This window comes from Muscardinus avellanarius, assembly GCF_963383645.1.
Source record: "Muscardinus avellanarius genome assembly, chromosome: 14".
Lineage (NCBI taxonomy): Eukaryota > Metazoa > Chordata > Mammalia > Rodentia > Gliridae > Muscardinus > Muscardinus avellanarius.
The window spans coordinates 81,972,690-81,989,860 of NC_137800.1; the positions used below are offsets into that span (position 1 = coordinate 81,972,690).

General features: G+C 37.2%; 1 protein-coding gene across 1 annotated transcript; it reads left to right on the plus strand.

Moving 5' to 3' along the window:
• Positions 1–9,332: 9,332 nt before the first annotated feature.
• LOC308273220 (vomeronasal type-1 receptor 4-like) lies at positions 9,333–10,217 on the plus strand (the record flags this gene model as incomplete). Its single annotated transcript, XM_080710309.1, has 1 exon — positions 9,333–10,217. One exon carries the CDS (start codon positions 9,333–9,335, stop codon positions 10,215–10,217), a length of 885 nt encoding a protein of 294 aa, XP_080566435.1.
• Positions 10,218–17,171: the final 6,954 nt, after the last annotated feature.

Genomic DNA, 17,171 nt, shown 5'->3' on the forward strand with positions numbered 1-17,171 from the left:
ACTTACCATATTAATGTACTTATATTGATTAATATAAATTTTACTGAACTTTTATCTTTCAAGTCTTGATGGTGGTATTAATCTTCACAATCACTTGAAGGATGCAGCATTATTTTGAAACAGAGTCTCACAAAGTTATGGAGGGCCTCATTAAGTTTTGGAGGCTGTTCAAGAACCTGTGATCCTCTTGTCTCAGCCTCCCAAGTACTGGGGTTACAGGGGAGGGGGTCAGAGTGAGCAAGGCTCTGCAGGTAAACTTCTGGTCTGTCTCACTTCTCCCATTCTGCTAATGTCTAGCTACCTACCTGCCTAACACTTCTTCTAAATTACACAGTCAAGTCTTTAAATTATAGCACTAAGAATGCTAAAACAGAAATTGGTATCAGATGTGGGGTATAACCATATATATATATGTAACCATGCAGATTGTGAATTGTTGGAACTATTTTGTGAGGAAATTGGAAGGGCCAGATTGTGGTTATAATGGTATACAGAAGAGACTGTGCTCAGGAGATTTTAGAGGGCAGAGAGTACTCGATAGGAAAATGGAGTAGAAGCCACATTTGTTACATTCAAGCAAAGTACTTAACAGCATTTTGCCCATGTCCTGAAATTTTGTGTGAGGCAGAATTTAAAGATGCTAGACTGATTAATAAACGGACAGAGAAAATCTCAAAACCGTAAAATAGCCAAACTGCATTATGGATATTGATGTCTGCATTCAGTGAATTGAACACCAAATTTGGGGAGCAGAAAGTAAAGCAGAGGCACTTTACAGACTTGCAGTTTGTTCAGAAAAGCATAGAGCTGGAGCCAAGAGAGGTGGTGCTGAGAAAGAAAGATGGGTGAAGGGAGATCAAATTGTTTGCATAGAAATGAAGAAGGAATGAGGCCTTGCTGGAGAGAGACCCAGCACCATTGATCATGGGGCAGGCTCTGCAATGGCTGTGATGGAGGCAGAAGATGGAGTTCGGACCAGCAGCAGCCCAGATGGCTGTGGGCTGGGCTGTGGCCTAGGTGGAGCAGACCCTGTGGCTGTGATTAGAAAGGGCCCAGCAACAATGATAAAAGAGGGCGTGGCTACCTTTTCTGATAGCGGTCCATTTTGGTGCTCACATAATGCTGGCTTTGCTTGGGAAAAAAAAAGGGGACCATGGAGGTTTTCCCCCAGATTCCAAAGGAAGGCCTAGGGAACCAGGCAATGTGTGGCAGGGTTAGAATTTCTGCAAGCAGGCCCAAATGGAACAATCTGCAAATCTGTGAAGGTGAATCCAAAGTTGTAAGAAAAAAAAATCATAATTTAGAAATGCCAGAAAGATGAAACATCTATGAGGAAATGCTGTAAGCTGCGAGCAATGGTCCAGTCCCTTGCAATCAATTAAGTCAAAAAGGAGGTTGATTCTCACTGCCACTTGCCCTGGATGCCAGAAATAGAGCTGCAGGATTTAGATGCTTGTCCTGCTGAATTCTGATACTATTTTAGTCCCATTTCTTCTTCCTAAGATCTGATTCCTTCCCTTTGAAATGGAATTATTTACTCTGTGCCATTTTATATCCAATGCATATAACTCACTTATTATCTTGATTTTTATTTCCTTTTATAGGGGCTCACAAGAGTTTACCTTGAGTCACTGAGGAAACTTTGGACTTTAGGACTTGAGTGATGCTAGAACTGTTAATATTTTGGGAACTCTTGGAGATGGACTAAATGCATTTTACATTCTTAAATGGGCAGGAGCTTTTCAGGGGCCAGGGGCAAGTGTTAGAGTTTGGTATAGAATGTCCTCTAGAGAGTTAATTATTAATATTCAAGGTTGATATAGTTAAGTCATGAGAATTGTAATCTCATCATGGATAAAGCCATTGTAATGGATTTACTTGGGTGGAAATATAAGGCAGCAGAGTGTAGCTGGAGAAGGTGGGTCCTTGGGGGTGTGGCCTTAGGGATTGTGTGTCTTTGACTCCCCTTGCTTGCTTGTATTCCCTCTTTCTTTGGGCCTCCAGGATGTATGTATTTTTTACTCTGTAGCTTATAACTAAAATATTTATGAAGAACCCCTTTATTTTTATAATTCTATAATTGTTATCAAAAACAGAGAAGTATACAGGCACAGAGAAAGAAACCAAAAAAAGGGGGTGAGTAGGCAAGAGAAAGTCAATGTTTATAAAGCAGCATGTAGTATGTTTAATTTAAGAATTAAAATCATTTTTAAATTTTGTGATTGTTTTTCTTTTTTCTTTTTTAAATTTTTATGGGTGCATTATAGTCATACATCTTGATGGAGTATAAGATGGTAGAGGTATACATGCACATATCACCCAATTAGCTCTTACCCAATTACTGCCCCATTCCTTCTCCCTCCTTCATTCTCATGTTTGGCTTAGTGATTGACTTTGATATGTTTGTGAATGTACATCATGTACATTAGGGAATTTCCCTCTTCTCCCTTCTCATCCCCTCAGTTAGGTCGCATTATATGCTCACCTATAATTTCTCCCTTTTTATCTAGAGTTCCTCCTATTTTCCCCCTAGCTTCTGTGTATTAGGGAGAATATTCTATTTCTAATTTTTTGTGACTGACTAATCTCACTTAGCATATTGTTCTTAAGTTCCATCCATTTCCCTGTAAATGATATAATTGTGTTCTTATTTATGGCTGAGTAAATTCCATTGTGTACATATCCCATAGTTTTGTAATCCATTCATCTGTTCATGAACATCTTGGCTGGTTCCATAGTTTGGCAATTGTGAATTGTGCAGCTATGAATATAGACACGCATGCATTAGTTTGTTAGTTTGGTTTCCATTTTTTTGAGTAGATATCCAGATGTTTTATAAGCACCCTAAACACACTCAAGATTCCATTGTTGTAAAATACAACCCAAATTTTATTTCTCATAAATGGATGGAAGAGGGAGCTTCATTTCATAGCATTTATCTATCTCAGGTATTTTTCAATTCTGTGATAGATGTGAGTCATACGGAGAGTGAAAGACCCATCTTTCCAGACAGTGGAGCCAATTAAAAGCATGACCGACCCAAGAAGGGGAGGTGAATTCCAGGCAGAGGAAGCAACGGTTGCTGGTTAATACATTGATCTCTTGTGTCAGAATCTCTTGGTTCAAATCCTGATTTTGTGTCTATTATTTCTGTGACTTGGGAAAAATTATTGTTAAAAATTATCATGCCAACCTACAAATCCTCTGTGGAATGAGAAAGAAAATAATTTTAATTAAAATAGTAAGATTTCCAATACAAATATTCAAAATACAGACATAAAAATGGAGCTTTTTTAGGAAATCTGGGAAAACCATTGAGTCCACTGTCTCAGGAAAAATGACAAATCATTTTCAAGAAAGAGGACTTAAGAGCATCATATTTCACACAAGTGCCTCCTCTATTTATTTATCTGGGGACTGGAGTGATCTGTGTTAATTGATCACCTTTATCAAAGAAAAATAAAGTTCTGATGTCTTTTTGGCAAGAGATAATGTTTTAACTTGGAGTAAGTCCCCAGTGAAGTTGGACTACTGTCCTTCTTTGTAGAAAGTGGAAGAAAGGGCATAATCTTACTGATTGAACTTCTACAGAGGCTTTAAGGGCTTGAGAAAACATCCCTGAATTGTCAAGATAAAAACAGTTGGCCGGGCGTGGTGGCGCACGCTTGTAATCCCCGCGCTTGGGAGGCAGAAACAGGAGGATCGCGCAGGTTCGAAGCCAGCCGCGCGCGCTGGTTTAGGAGACCCTGTTTCCAAAGTGAAAATGTAAAAAATAGGTCTGGGAGTGTAGCCCGGAGGTAGAAGGGCTTCCAGAAACCCCAGTACCACCAAAAAAAAAAAAATAAATAAATAAAAAAAGATAAAAACAGTTGTATTGCTTTTTTAAAATTTTGTATTGGTACATTGTATTTATACATCATAATGAAGCAAAAAACTTGTGTAGAGATAAATGCACACATCACCCAGCCAGCCTCCACCCCAAAACCACCCCATTCCCTCCCCATCCCTCCCTCTCATGCTTGGTTTAGTGGTTGACTATGATATGGATAAGTATATCGTGTGCTTTAAAGAGTTTCCTTCCCCCCCCATCCCCACAGTTAGGTTGCCTTATTTGCTCCTCTATAGGATCTCCTTTTTCACCTGGAGTTCCTCCTATGACCCCTTTCACCTTAGCTTTAGCATATTAAGGAAAGCATCTGATTCCTTACTTTTTGCGAATGACTAATCTCACTTAGCATAATGTCCTCAAGATCCATCCATTTCCCTGTAAATGCTGCAATTGTGTTTTTTTTTTAATGGCTGAGTAAAATTCTGTTGTGTACATATCCCACAGTTTTGTAATCCATTCATCTGTTGATGGACATCTTGGCTGGTTCCATAGTTTGGCTATGGTGAATTGTGCAGCTATGAACATAGATATACATGCATTAGTTTGGTAGTTTGGTTTCCTTCCTTTTGGGTAGATACCCAGAAGTAGTATTGCTGGATCGATTGGTAAATTTGTTCCCATTCTTCTGAGTATTCTCCATACTATTTTCCAAAGTGGTTGCACTAATTTGCAATCCCACCAACAAGATTTTAGAGTTCCCACTTCTCCACATCCTTGCCAGCATTTGCTGTTGTTTGTGTTTTGAATGGTTGCCATTCTAGTTGGGGTAAGGTGAAATGTCAAGGTAGTTTTGATTTGCATCTCTCTGATTATCAATGATGTTGAACATTTTTTCATGTATTTATTGGCCATTTGAATTTCTTCTTTTGTGAAGTGTCTATTTAGTTTTTTTGCCTATTTTTGGATTGGATTATTTGTTTATTTAGTGTCGAGTTTCTTGAGCTCTCTGTATATTCTAGATATTAGTCCTCTATCGGAGGAGTAGTTGGTAAAAATCTTCTCCCATTCAGTTGACTCTCGATTGAAGTTCTTGACAGTTTCCTATGTTGTACAGAAGCTCTTCAGTTTCATGCAATCCCACGTATTGATTTGCCTTTTAGTTTGTTGTGCCTTTGGGGTCTTGTTGAGAAAGTTTTTATCTGTGCCAATGTGTTGCAGTGTTGGACCTATGCCCTCTTCAAGGAGCCTCAAGGACTCTGGTCTAATTTCCAAGTCTTTGATCCATCTTGAATTGACTCTTGTGCAGGGTGAGAAAGTGGGATTAATTTCCAATTTTCTGCATATGGTTAACCAGTTTTGCCAACACCATTTATTGAACAGGCTATCTTTTTCCCAGTGTATGTTTTTGGCCCCTTTGTCAAAAATCAATTGGCTGTAAGTGTGTGGACTTGTTTCTGGGTCTTCTATTCTGCTCCATTGGTCTATGTATCTGTTTTTGTGCCAGTAACATGCTGTTTTTATGACCATGGCTTTGTAGTATAGTTTAAAGTCAGGTATTGTGATTCCTTCTCCATGGTTTTTGTTGCTGAGTACTACTTTGGCTATTCTGGGCTTTTTGTTGTAAAGGCTTATATACATCTCAACTTGGCAGAAAAATATTTTACAAGTTTTCTAAACAAAACAAACGTGACAGAGGCAAGTGTTTCTTATTGAGCCACAGAAAATTAATTATTATAATTTTCAATTCATATTTTACCTTACATATATCATGTGCAACTTAATCTATCTGTGCCTGAATACCTACATTAAAAACCATGGAATAGAAATCACACCTATCTCAAGTTGCAACTCTTTTATTTATGGCAGGATAATTTTAGAATCTATTGGGTGTCAGGTACACCTGTGTGCAATGAGGATACAATTACCAGGAAACAAGAACTACTGGGGACTCAGAGCCTGCTATCAAGGCCAATCCAGGGCCCCTCTTGCTTCTGGAAAAAGGTGCTATTCTCACCTATACACTTGCCCTTTGCCCACATTTATTTATATTCCTGTGCACCAGGGACTGGAGGTTCCTTTGTAGTAGAATGAATAATGGATGGAAGAACTATCCTTGGGTATAAACACATTGAACCAGTGCCCTTGGAGCCCTCTAAGATTGATGTTTCTAAAACCAGGGGTGGGGGGAGTTGAACAGGTAGTTGAACAGGTAGATTGAAAAAAACCCTAATTTTCTATTTAATATATAAGTAAAAAAACAACCACTAATCTGCAGTGTGTATAGGTAAAGTAAGGTGACTCCTGTCTGACCAAGTCCAACACTGGGATGTCCTCAGAAAACTTGGAGTTCCCAGTGCTGGTCATCATTGATGATATTCCCTTGTGCCTGTGTCTCAGAAGCCATCCCCATGCTGGTATATATTGAGACTTTTGGGAAGTTGATGAGAGGGATAGAGAACTAAAGAAACCTAGATACAGAACTCGGTAAGTTGTTCACTTTCTCCCTATACATCCTTCTATGAAGATAATTACATTATAATTGAGATAACTTTTGAGACAAACAAATGTAGTAATTGTGGAGGGACAGGGAAAGTTATACATCAGGGATTAAGATTCTGCAGAGGGTTTCCTTCTTCTTGACAGGGTGACAACTGTGAGAACTGAGTCCTTGATGGTAATTCCTTATAGCTGAGAGCCCTACAAAACCAGAAACTGCAAAGATGACCTTGGAAGCCTTACCTGGCCACACTGACCCAGAACCTGTCTGCACCACAGCTAGCCAGGTAAGTAAACCTGTCTTTCTTATTTTCTTACATACATCATGAAAAATTTCTTCAGTAGCACAAATCTCAATCCCTTTAATCACATGAGAAAGTTGATGGGAAGCTCCCTGAGTCTTCTTCTTGTCTTTAAAAGGCAAGGACCTGAGGCCAGAAGGGTGAAGGGACCAGTTCCAGTAGATGTCTCTCCAGAAATTCTTAAGCAACCCAGGATCTGATATAAGCAGAGAGTTCTGAGGTAGAACTTTGCATATGTTTACTGCCTTGATTTATTGGAGGAATAAAAGAAATAGGAGTTTCAAGTTTCTAAGAAAATTCTATTTCCTTGGGCCCCAATTTCACCTGCATTCCAACTCCACCAGCATCATTAGCTCTTACAGGTTTTTCACACTTCATTTGTGGTCAATTTCTGTATTTTCTAGATGGTCCACCCTTGTCTTTTCCATTATGTGCCTAATTCTCTAGGTGTATTTCTGACTTTCCAGCCATTTAAAGGCATTTTTATTTTTTACTGGTGTATTGTAATAATACATCACAATGAAGTTTAGAGTGATAGAGACACATGCAGTCAACACTTAGCAAGCCTTCCCCCAACTCCCACACACAAACACTCAGGTTGGCATTGGTAATTTTGTATATGTATATCATGACCACTGAAGAAGGTCATGAACAAATGAATACAAAACTAATGTTGATCACAATTTGTAGTTCTTTAAAGGAATTTCCTAGTGTCTTCACACTACTCACAGTATCTGTGTTTTCTGTCTTTAGAGATCCACAAATATTTTGAATCTTAAGTGAAGAGTTTACCTTTTTTTTAAACTTGGATTCAAAAGACATATTTATATAGAATGTGTAGTTCTGGCAACAAGGTATTTGATCAAGTTATTTAGAAAAAATTTTTATGCTATTTTACTTGTTTCACATATTAATAGTACAAAATATTAGAACTGATGTACAGAGAATTCCACTACACCTTAAAATATGCCTCTTCAATCTCTCCATATGTCCCTTTATGTATTTAGGTGTTTTACTTCTGTTTCAGCAATGATGAATGCTAAGTAACTTATTAATTTTACTTCATTATGCCATATATGTTCAGGAATTTGTCTCCTTCATATAAATCAGACTTAATTGAAAAAAGGAGTGTAGTATTGATTTCAGCTCCACAGTTTCCCCCATGAAAGCCTCTTCCTAATATCTGGCATAGAGAACAAGCTAATGCAAGCAATCTCTGAACAGAATGGTAACTGACTCAAAAGGAAGGGGTGTGAATCCTGGAAATGCAATTAAGAATGACTTATTTTATGTTAAAAATACATTTTTATACTTTTATTTATTTTTTGTGGTACTGAGGATGGAACCCAGGGACATTCTACCTCTGAGCTACACTCCCAGCCCTATTTTTTATTCTTTATTTTGAAACAGGGTCTCACGGAGTTGCAGAGGGCCTCAGTAAGTAGCTGAGGCTGTCAGCAAACCGCGATCCTCCTGTCTCAGTCTGGGATTACAAGCGTGTGCCACCATGCCCAGCTCATTTTTATACTTTTATTGGTGCATTGTATTTATACATCTTAGTAAGAAATATGATACAAACATATATACATATATGGTGAATTTCCCTTCGTATCTCATTCTCTCATTTCTCCTTCCTCCCTCCACATGCATGTCAGTGAGATTGGCAGTAAAACCTTGTGTGGATTTAAATTTATTTGAACTGTTCCCTTCCTCAGTTTTCATTTTGCTCTTCCCCATTTCCCTCCCCAAACACCCTTCCAATTTTCTACTGAGTTATCACCTCATTTTCTATAGTCCCTATTTTGTCTCCTATTTTTATTCTAGTTTCTGTATTAGAGAGAAAACATATGGTCCTTGACTTGCTGAGTTTGGCTTATCTCACTTAGCATAATATTTTTATTTCTATTTATTTTCCTACCAATTACATAATTTTATTCTTTTTGTGTAAAGTTCCATTGTGTGTATATACATTTTCCTTATCAATTCATCTATTCACGGATAACAGGGTTGGTTCCATTGTTTGGCTATTTTGAATTGTGCTGCTGTAAACATGAGTATGCATGTATCACTTAAGTATTTTAAATTTAACTGTGTTGGAAATTTCTGGTTGGGCAATTTTTTTTTGGTGTGTGTGTGTGTGGTACTGAGGATTGAACCCAGGGGCATTTTACTTCTGAGTATAACCCCAGACCTTTTTTTTATTCTTTATTTTGAAACAGGATCTCACTAAGTTGTGGAGGGCCTCACTAAGTAGCTGAGGCTGGCCTGGCTGTGAATCGGGATTCTCCGGTCTCAGCCTCCCAAGTACTGGGATTACAAAGCATGCGCCACCACGCCCGGCTCTGCTTGGGCAATTTTGTTGTTATATGTGACCCTGATGAGATTGAGCAGAGATGAGCTATATAAGGACTTGAACAAGTAAATTGATATTACTGGTATGGCGCTCCAAAAAATCTGGATTGAAATTTTAGTTTTTAAAATACTAGTCATTTAGATTGCATTTGAGGCTATGTAGAATGGTCCATAAACAGTGCCATAAAAAGTCCTACGAACAAAAACTTCTCCCTTTTATATATTATGAAGTTGCATGTACACCAGATAATTGCTATGACAGTAAATAACTGTAGTAATACATATAATCATTGCTAATGTTTTCTTCAAAAAGGTGTTGACTCGATCCAGGTTTTTCTGTCAATGAAGTAGAAATGGTCTTGAGCCTTTTCAAGGAAAGAATCTTCATCTTTCTAACAGGACTTGGCATTATGGGGAATGTCTTTGTCTTTGTGAATTACACATGTAGTTTTGGAGGCACTGAGAAGACATCTACACACCTTATTCTCATTCATTTGGTTTTCACAAATATCATAATGCTTCTTTCCAAAGGAGTGAGAAAGACAATAGGAGTATTTGGTTTGAGAAACTTCCTCGAAGATATAGGATGTAAGATTACTGGTTACCTGGAGAGGGTGGCCAGGGGCCTTTCAATCTGCACCACCTGCCTCCTCACAGTGGTCCAGGCCATCACCATTAGTCCCAGAGCTTCCAGGTGGAAGAGGCTCAAGCTGAAGTCTACATGGCACATTTTTTCTCTGTTTCTGTTCTTGTGGATACTCAATTCCTTGGTAAGCATAAACTTACCATTTTACCTAAAAAATATCAACAGCATGAATACTTCGCAAATTAGTAAAAGTGACAGTTACTGTTATTTTGTTACAGAAAGCAGGATAATCAGATGGATTTTTCTCATTCTCATGGTCCTGCGAGATGCCCTGTTTCAGGGTGTCATGGGTGGGGCCAGCAGCTACATGGTATTTCTCCTCCACAGACACCACCAGCAAGTTCTCTACCTTCAGAACTCCAGGATCCTCTGCAAAACTCCCCCTGAGCTGAAAGCCGCTCAGAGCATTCTCCTTCTGATGCTCTGCTTTCTTTTCTTTTATTGGATTGACTGTTCTATTTCTTTATATTCAAATTTCTCCTTAAAGAATAATTCTATAGCAATAGGTCTTCACGAATTTCTGACCATTGGTTATGCCATTGTCAGCCCATTTGTGCTGATACACAGAGATGGACGTCTGGCTGAATGTTGAGGTGCTCAATGAGAAAGACAAATATGAAAAAAAATTTTATTGCATTGAGCCTTTCAGTAAGTAGGTCTGGAATTATTGTTAGTTGTATTGTGTCATATGTACTACAAAGTCAAGTCATAGTGAAACATAGCATTGTCCTCTTATACAGCAGTACTGAGGACCCTCCTGAGCTGACACACAGCTCGTAGGAAGCAGAGGGATCCAGCCACATCTTCATTCTCCATCCTGCTGTCCTTTAGCAAGGTGCTGATATTCTCATGCATATTAGATGGCTCTTTCACTGTCCCCACTTCTGGTAGTAAAATGCAAGAAAGCAATTTGGCAAATTCTATCACAATTATTTATGTAATCGATCTCTGATCCAAGAAGTTTACTTCTGGGGCATAATTTTACAGCTATACACCTTCATGCAAGGCAGAAGTTATAAAAAAACATTCTCAATTTTAATGTGGTTATTTTATTTTTGTGTGACACAAAAGGCATTCTACCTCTGAGGTACACCCTTAGCCCTATTTTGTCTTTATGTTTTGAAAGATATTCTCAATAATTTTCAAGGACCTCACTAAATCACGGAGGCTGGCCACAGACCTGCAATCCTCCTATCTCAGCCTCACAAGTACTAGGATATAAGGTGTGCAACACCATGCCTGACTAATGCTATTTTTAAAACAAACCTAATTATCCTTTAAAAGAGCCATATTCTTTTTCTAGTGTTTTCATAAATATAAATACATCCATGAGAATTCTATTGAACTTCTGAAAGGATGAACAAGTTTAAATTGTGTTAATATGTAATTAATTTAAAGAGTGACGTAGAGTATTTTAAGTGGATTATAGTACTATATTTAAGTGGATGTAGTCTACATTATGACCTTCTGAATGAGTATAAAATAAATTGAATGTGTAGATCCACCTTTGGAGAGAAAATAGGCTAAGGAGAATTTTTTCTCATTGTATTTTCTGATTGCTAACTATTTAAATGCACTTTTTAATTTGATGGTACTGGGGTTCCTGGAAACCCTTCTTCTTCTGGGCTACACTCCCAGACCTATTTTTATACTTTTTTATTTGGAAACAGGGTCTCTTAAGCTGGCTTCGAACCTGTGCGATCCTCCTGTCTCCGCCTCCCACGTGCAGGGATTACAAGCGTGCACCACCACGCCCAGCTTAGATACACTTTTAAAAAAAGTGAATAAAAACCTGATGTTCAACACAACTTGTAGCTACGTTTCTTAATGTCTTTATACTACCAATGCTATCTGCGTGCCATTTCTTTTTCTTCACTTGGAACCAAAAGACATTTTTATGTAGAATGTGTTGTTTGGCTATAAGATACTGAATCTAGTCATTTAGAAAAAAATGATACTATTTTGTTTCACATATTCATAGTACAAAATATGAGAAGTGATATAGAGTGAAATCCACTCCACCATAAAGGATGCCTCTATTATATCTCTTTAGGACCCTTTATGTATTTGTGTTTTTAACTCTGTTCTAGCAATGGTGAATGCCATTCTTTGGAGTTTGATTGTACAATGTTTACACATATATTAAGTAACATTAATTTTATTATGTTTGCTATAATATGTTCAAGAATTTGTCTTCTTTATATAACTCAGGCTTTCCTGAATACAAGAAGTATAGTACTGATGTCAGTTCCACAGTTGTCCTGTGATAGCCTCTTCATAATATCCAGAATAAACAGCAAGACAATGCAAACAACTCCTGAACTGGTCAGTAACTGACAGAGGAAGAAATGTGCATCCTGGATATGAGATTAAGATGGACATTTATTGTTTATGTTATAAAAATGCATTTTTATACTTTTACTGGTGCATTGTAATTATACAACCTAGTGAGATTCAGTGTGATACAAACATATGTACACATATTACTTGGTAAAGTTTTCTGTGTACCCCCTTACTTCCCCTTTCTCTTTCCTCATACATGTTAGTGAGATTAGTAGTGAAACCGTTTATGAAGGTAACTATTTGAACAGTTCCTTTCTCCAATGCTCATTTCCACCCCCCTTTCTGCCCCAAACACTTCCAATCTTCTACCGAGTTCTCTCCTCATCTTCTGAAGTCCCTTTCATCTGCTATTTTTGTTCTAGCTTCCCACATATGAGAGAACACATATGCCCTTCACTTGCTGCAACTGGCTGATCTCACTTAGCAGAGTATTTTGTAGTTCTACCCATTTTTCTGCAAGTGACATAATTTTGTTCTTTATGATTGAGTAAAATTTCATTGTGTGTATATACATTTTTATTAGCCATTCATCTGTTGACGGGCACCTAGATTTGTTCCATTACTGGGCTATTGTGAATTATGCTGCTATAAACATGGGCTTGCATGTATCACTAGTATTATAACTTTAATTATTTTGGAAAGATACAGAGGAGTAGTATAGCTGGGTCATATGGCAGATAACATCCTACTCTTCTGAGGAACCTCTACACTGATCTCCATAGTGGTTACACTAATTTATAATCCTATCCACAGTATGTAAGAGTTCATATTTACCCACATACTTGCCAGTGATTACTATTGTTTATACTCTTGATGATTGCCAAAAAGTGACATTAAAATGTTGAATGATGAAGAGGTGAGTGAGTGTAAGAATAGACCAAGCATCTACATGAATAAGGAATGAGTTGTGACTGTTAATAAAAATTAGTTAAGTTTTCCCTGGAACTTAGATTTCTTAAATAAGTGTTATTCAAAAGAATAGAGTTGATCTTTTATACCACCACAAAAATCACCTCAAAATGGATTAAAGAGTTTAATGTCTGAATTTCAAGAGTATATACAAAAAACATGGGGAGGAAGCTCCTTGGCAATAATTTTGTGGATATGATATCAAAAGTTCAGGCTACAAAAGCAAAATTTTAAATTGATATTCTATCATATTAAAAACTTTCTGTACATACACACACACAAAACTATGCACATCAGAGGAAATAATCAACAATTTGAAAAGACAACCTACAGAATTAGAGAAATATGTGCAATTGGAAAAATATTTAGTGGGCTAACAACCAATCTATACAAGGAACTCAAAACAAATCAAGTAAATCTTGATTAAAATTTTAGATTTTTGAATGCTAGACTTTAAGATGGCAATAGAGACTACAGAGAATAACCCACAAAGTAATTGAATAGACATTTTTCAAAGAAAACATAAAACTTGAACAAAGCCATACTAAAGCGTTCCTTTTGAAAGAAAAACTTGGAAAAATATTTTTAGCAAAAAAATCTTAAAGTTAGTAGGTTTATAGTAAAAGATGATGTAGATTGAAAAACTCTTTAGAATTTTGGAGGAAGAAAAAACTTCAATCACTCTCCTAAATTACATAGATATCTCAAATATCTATACATAGATAACCTATACTCCACTGGTATGTAATTAAATACTAAATACTAAATTTATAATACTAAATACTAAATATACTAAATACTAATATTTAGTAATTAAATACTAAAATAAGTGAGAAAACACTGGAAAATCTGGATTAGTCAAACGTTAGTGGTGAAATTATGAAAAGAAACAACATATTTTGTGAACAAGATTGTATTTATTGTTAATCATTTTACAATATATTCTGTGTATCAGAACAGTACCATTAACAATTGTCTATATTTGCAGTATATATTTACAGTAAAACTTTGAGAGTTAAGCTGTGACTTAAAACTAACTAATCCTAACATACTAAACTACTATTGAAACTTCTGTGTTCATCTCTCAGTGCCATAAATTTGTTTACTCACAGTTGATTCAATAGCTACACATCGAATTAGTGCCTTCGCCTCTATGGCTTGCTGACTTTATCACTGTCATAAAATTGTTTCCTTTTCACAGTAGTAAGCCAGAACAATGAGACTCTCAAATCCTTTCTTATAAGTTACTTGGACTGCTCTCACAAACCCACTCCTCTATGCTAGGCATATCTTTCCACCTCTCTTTTTTTATTATATTTACCACCTTATTAAATTGATATTGTGAAGTACTCTACTTAGATGAATTGGTTGAAATCAAAAGTTGTGTCAAAGAGTCTGCTAAATATGAAGAGAACAATATGATAGATGGGGTTGTATTGAGGAATATTCAGAAAACTGTTGTCTGATGTTTGAAAAATTAATACTATTAATGTGATTATTTTTCTTTTAAGAGAAAGGAAGAAAACAAGGTAAATAAAGGTCATAGGGAGCAGAAGAGCTAGACAAATGATGTTAAATAGGGAAAGATGTCTTCATCTGGAACACATAGGTCTTGAAACAGTTGATCTCAAGCTAATGGCTCCAGGAAAAGACTTCTGAGGACTCAGAGTGGACAACAACTAGAGTGGGATTCGAACTCATGTGTATAGAATACAATGGATTAACAGTTCATCACCTTAACCACTTAGCCACTTCATCATGGAATATTGCTGTCCCTGGTTGCCTCATTCCAGAACACATTCGTACTCACAACTCCAGTGGTGTCTTGGAAGGTGCCAGGAAGGTCTGTTGGATACTTGGAAATGGTTAGTCTGTATAGGAATAAATAAGAAACCCAGGAGTATTCTTCCTGGGACTACATCCCTATTTTTATTCTTTTTGTGTGTGTATGTGGCACTCAGGATGGAACCCAGGGGAATTCTATCTCTGAGATACACTCCCAGCCCAATTTATTTTTTATTTTTTATTTTGAAACACTAAGTTGCAGTGGGCCTCACTAAGTAGCTGAGGCTGGCCATGAACCTGTGATACTCCTATCTCAGCCTCCCAAGTACTGAGATTACAAACATATACCAGCACTCCCAGATTTCCCCTACTATTTTTCATAATGCAATAGTTATTTATAGTCTCACCAACAGTGCACAAAAAATACACAAAAATCACCTTTTCCTCCATGTTACCTCTAACATTTGTTCTCTCTTATTTCTTAGCTAATAGCCCATATAACAGGCTTGAGGTAGTATCTATGGTGGTTTTGATTGTATTTCTATGGTTATCAGTGTGTTTAGCACCTGTTCCTATGTCTAATGGCCAAATTATGTATACATTCTTTAGAAAAATATATTTAACTCCCTTTGCCCATGTTTAACATGGTTATTTATGTTCTAGAGTTATCTGAGTCTCTCATATGTTTTTGATAGTAAACATTTATGATGCACAGGGTGTAAAGTATTTCTTTAATCTCACAAGCTGTCTTTCTATTGTGTTGATTATTTCCTTTGCAAGCAGGAGCTTTTGTTCCATTGTTCCTCTGCTACTTTTGTCACATACAGAAACTGCTTGGCAAGAAAGAGGTCATGAATGGTTTCCCCCTATATTGTGTTTGATCAGTTCTATGATTTGGGGTCTTATGTCCAAGTTTTAGTCCATTTGAATTGAGCTTTCTTTGTGGTATGAGAAACCAATTTTAATATTTTATGTACATATCTAGTTTTATAACATCCATTTAAGGAAGAAATTCATGAGGAGAGCTAAGCAACCTAGAAAATATCTACTGGAGCATTCCTATAAATAAAATTAAGAAATTATAAATAAAATTAAAAATAAATTAAAATTTATTCCTATAAATAAAATTAACTTGGCTTAGTGGTTGACTTTGATAAGTTTGTTTAAGTACATCATGTGCCTTAGAGAGTTTCCATCTCCCCCCTCTCATCCCCTCAGTTAGGTTGCCTTATTTGCTCCTCTGTAGGATCTCCTTTTTCATCTAGAGTTCCTCCTATGACCCATTTCTCCCAAGCTTTTGCATATTAGGGAAAGCATTCAATTTTTTATTTTTTTGTGACCGACTAATCTTGCTTAGCATAATGTCCTCAAGATCCATCCATTTCCCTGTAAATAATGTAATTGTGTTTTACTATGGCTCAGTAAAATTCCATTGTGTACATATCCCACAGTTTTGTAATCCATTCATTGGTTGATGGACATTTTGGCTGGATCCAGAGTTTGGCAGTGGTGAATTGTGCAGCTATGAACATGCATTAGTTTGGAACCAGACATGGTATTGCTAGATAAAATGCTAAATTTATTCCCATTCTCCATACTGTTTTACAAAGTGGTTGCACTAATTTGCAATCCCACCAACAATATTTTAGAGTTCCCACCTCCCCACATCCTCGCCAGCATTTGTTGTTGTTTGTGTTTTGAATGATTGCCATTTTAGTTGGGATTAGGTAAAATCTCAGGGTGATTTTGATTTGCATCTCTCTGATTGCCAATAATGTCGAGCATTTTTTCATGCATTTATTGGCCATTTGAATTTCTTCTTTCGTGAAGTGCCTATTTAGTTCACTTGCCCATTTTTTTTATTGGATTATTATTATTTTTTTTGGTGGTACTGGGGTTCCTGGAAGCCCTTCTACCTCGGGGCTACACTCCCAGACCTATTTTTACATTTTTATTTGGAAACAGGGTCTCCTAAGCCAGCGCGCGCGGCTGGCTTCGAACCTGCGCGATCCTCCTGTCTCTGCCTCCTGTCTCTGCGCGATCCTCCTGTCTCTGCCTCCCCGCGCTTGGGAGGCCAGTTGTTTATGTGGAGAGAGTACGTAAACAACTGGCCTCCCAAGCACGGGGATTACAAGCGTGCGCCACCACGCCCAGCCATTATTTGGGTTTTTTTAAGTGTTAAGTTTCTTGAGTGTTCTGTATATTCTCTATATTAGAGTGTTTTCAATTAGAAGGTTTATCTCTTTCACCAGAAGTGACTGAAGTGAAAAAGCCATCTAACATGCCTAAGAATATCGGGTCTTCCTTGAAGGGTGGCAGGAAGGAGAATGAGGAGATGGCTGGGTCCCTCTGGCATCCTATTTCTTGTATGTCAGCTGAGGAGAATCCCCAGTGCTGTGATATGAGACTTCACAGCTCTGTTTCAGCTATTCTAACTTATCTTTTTAGTACAAACAGGACAAAACTTATTTCACACTTACTGAAAAGATCAATACCATAGACAATTTCT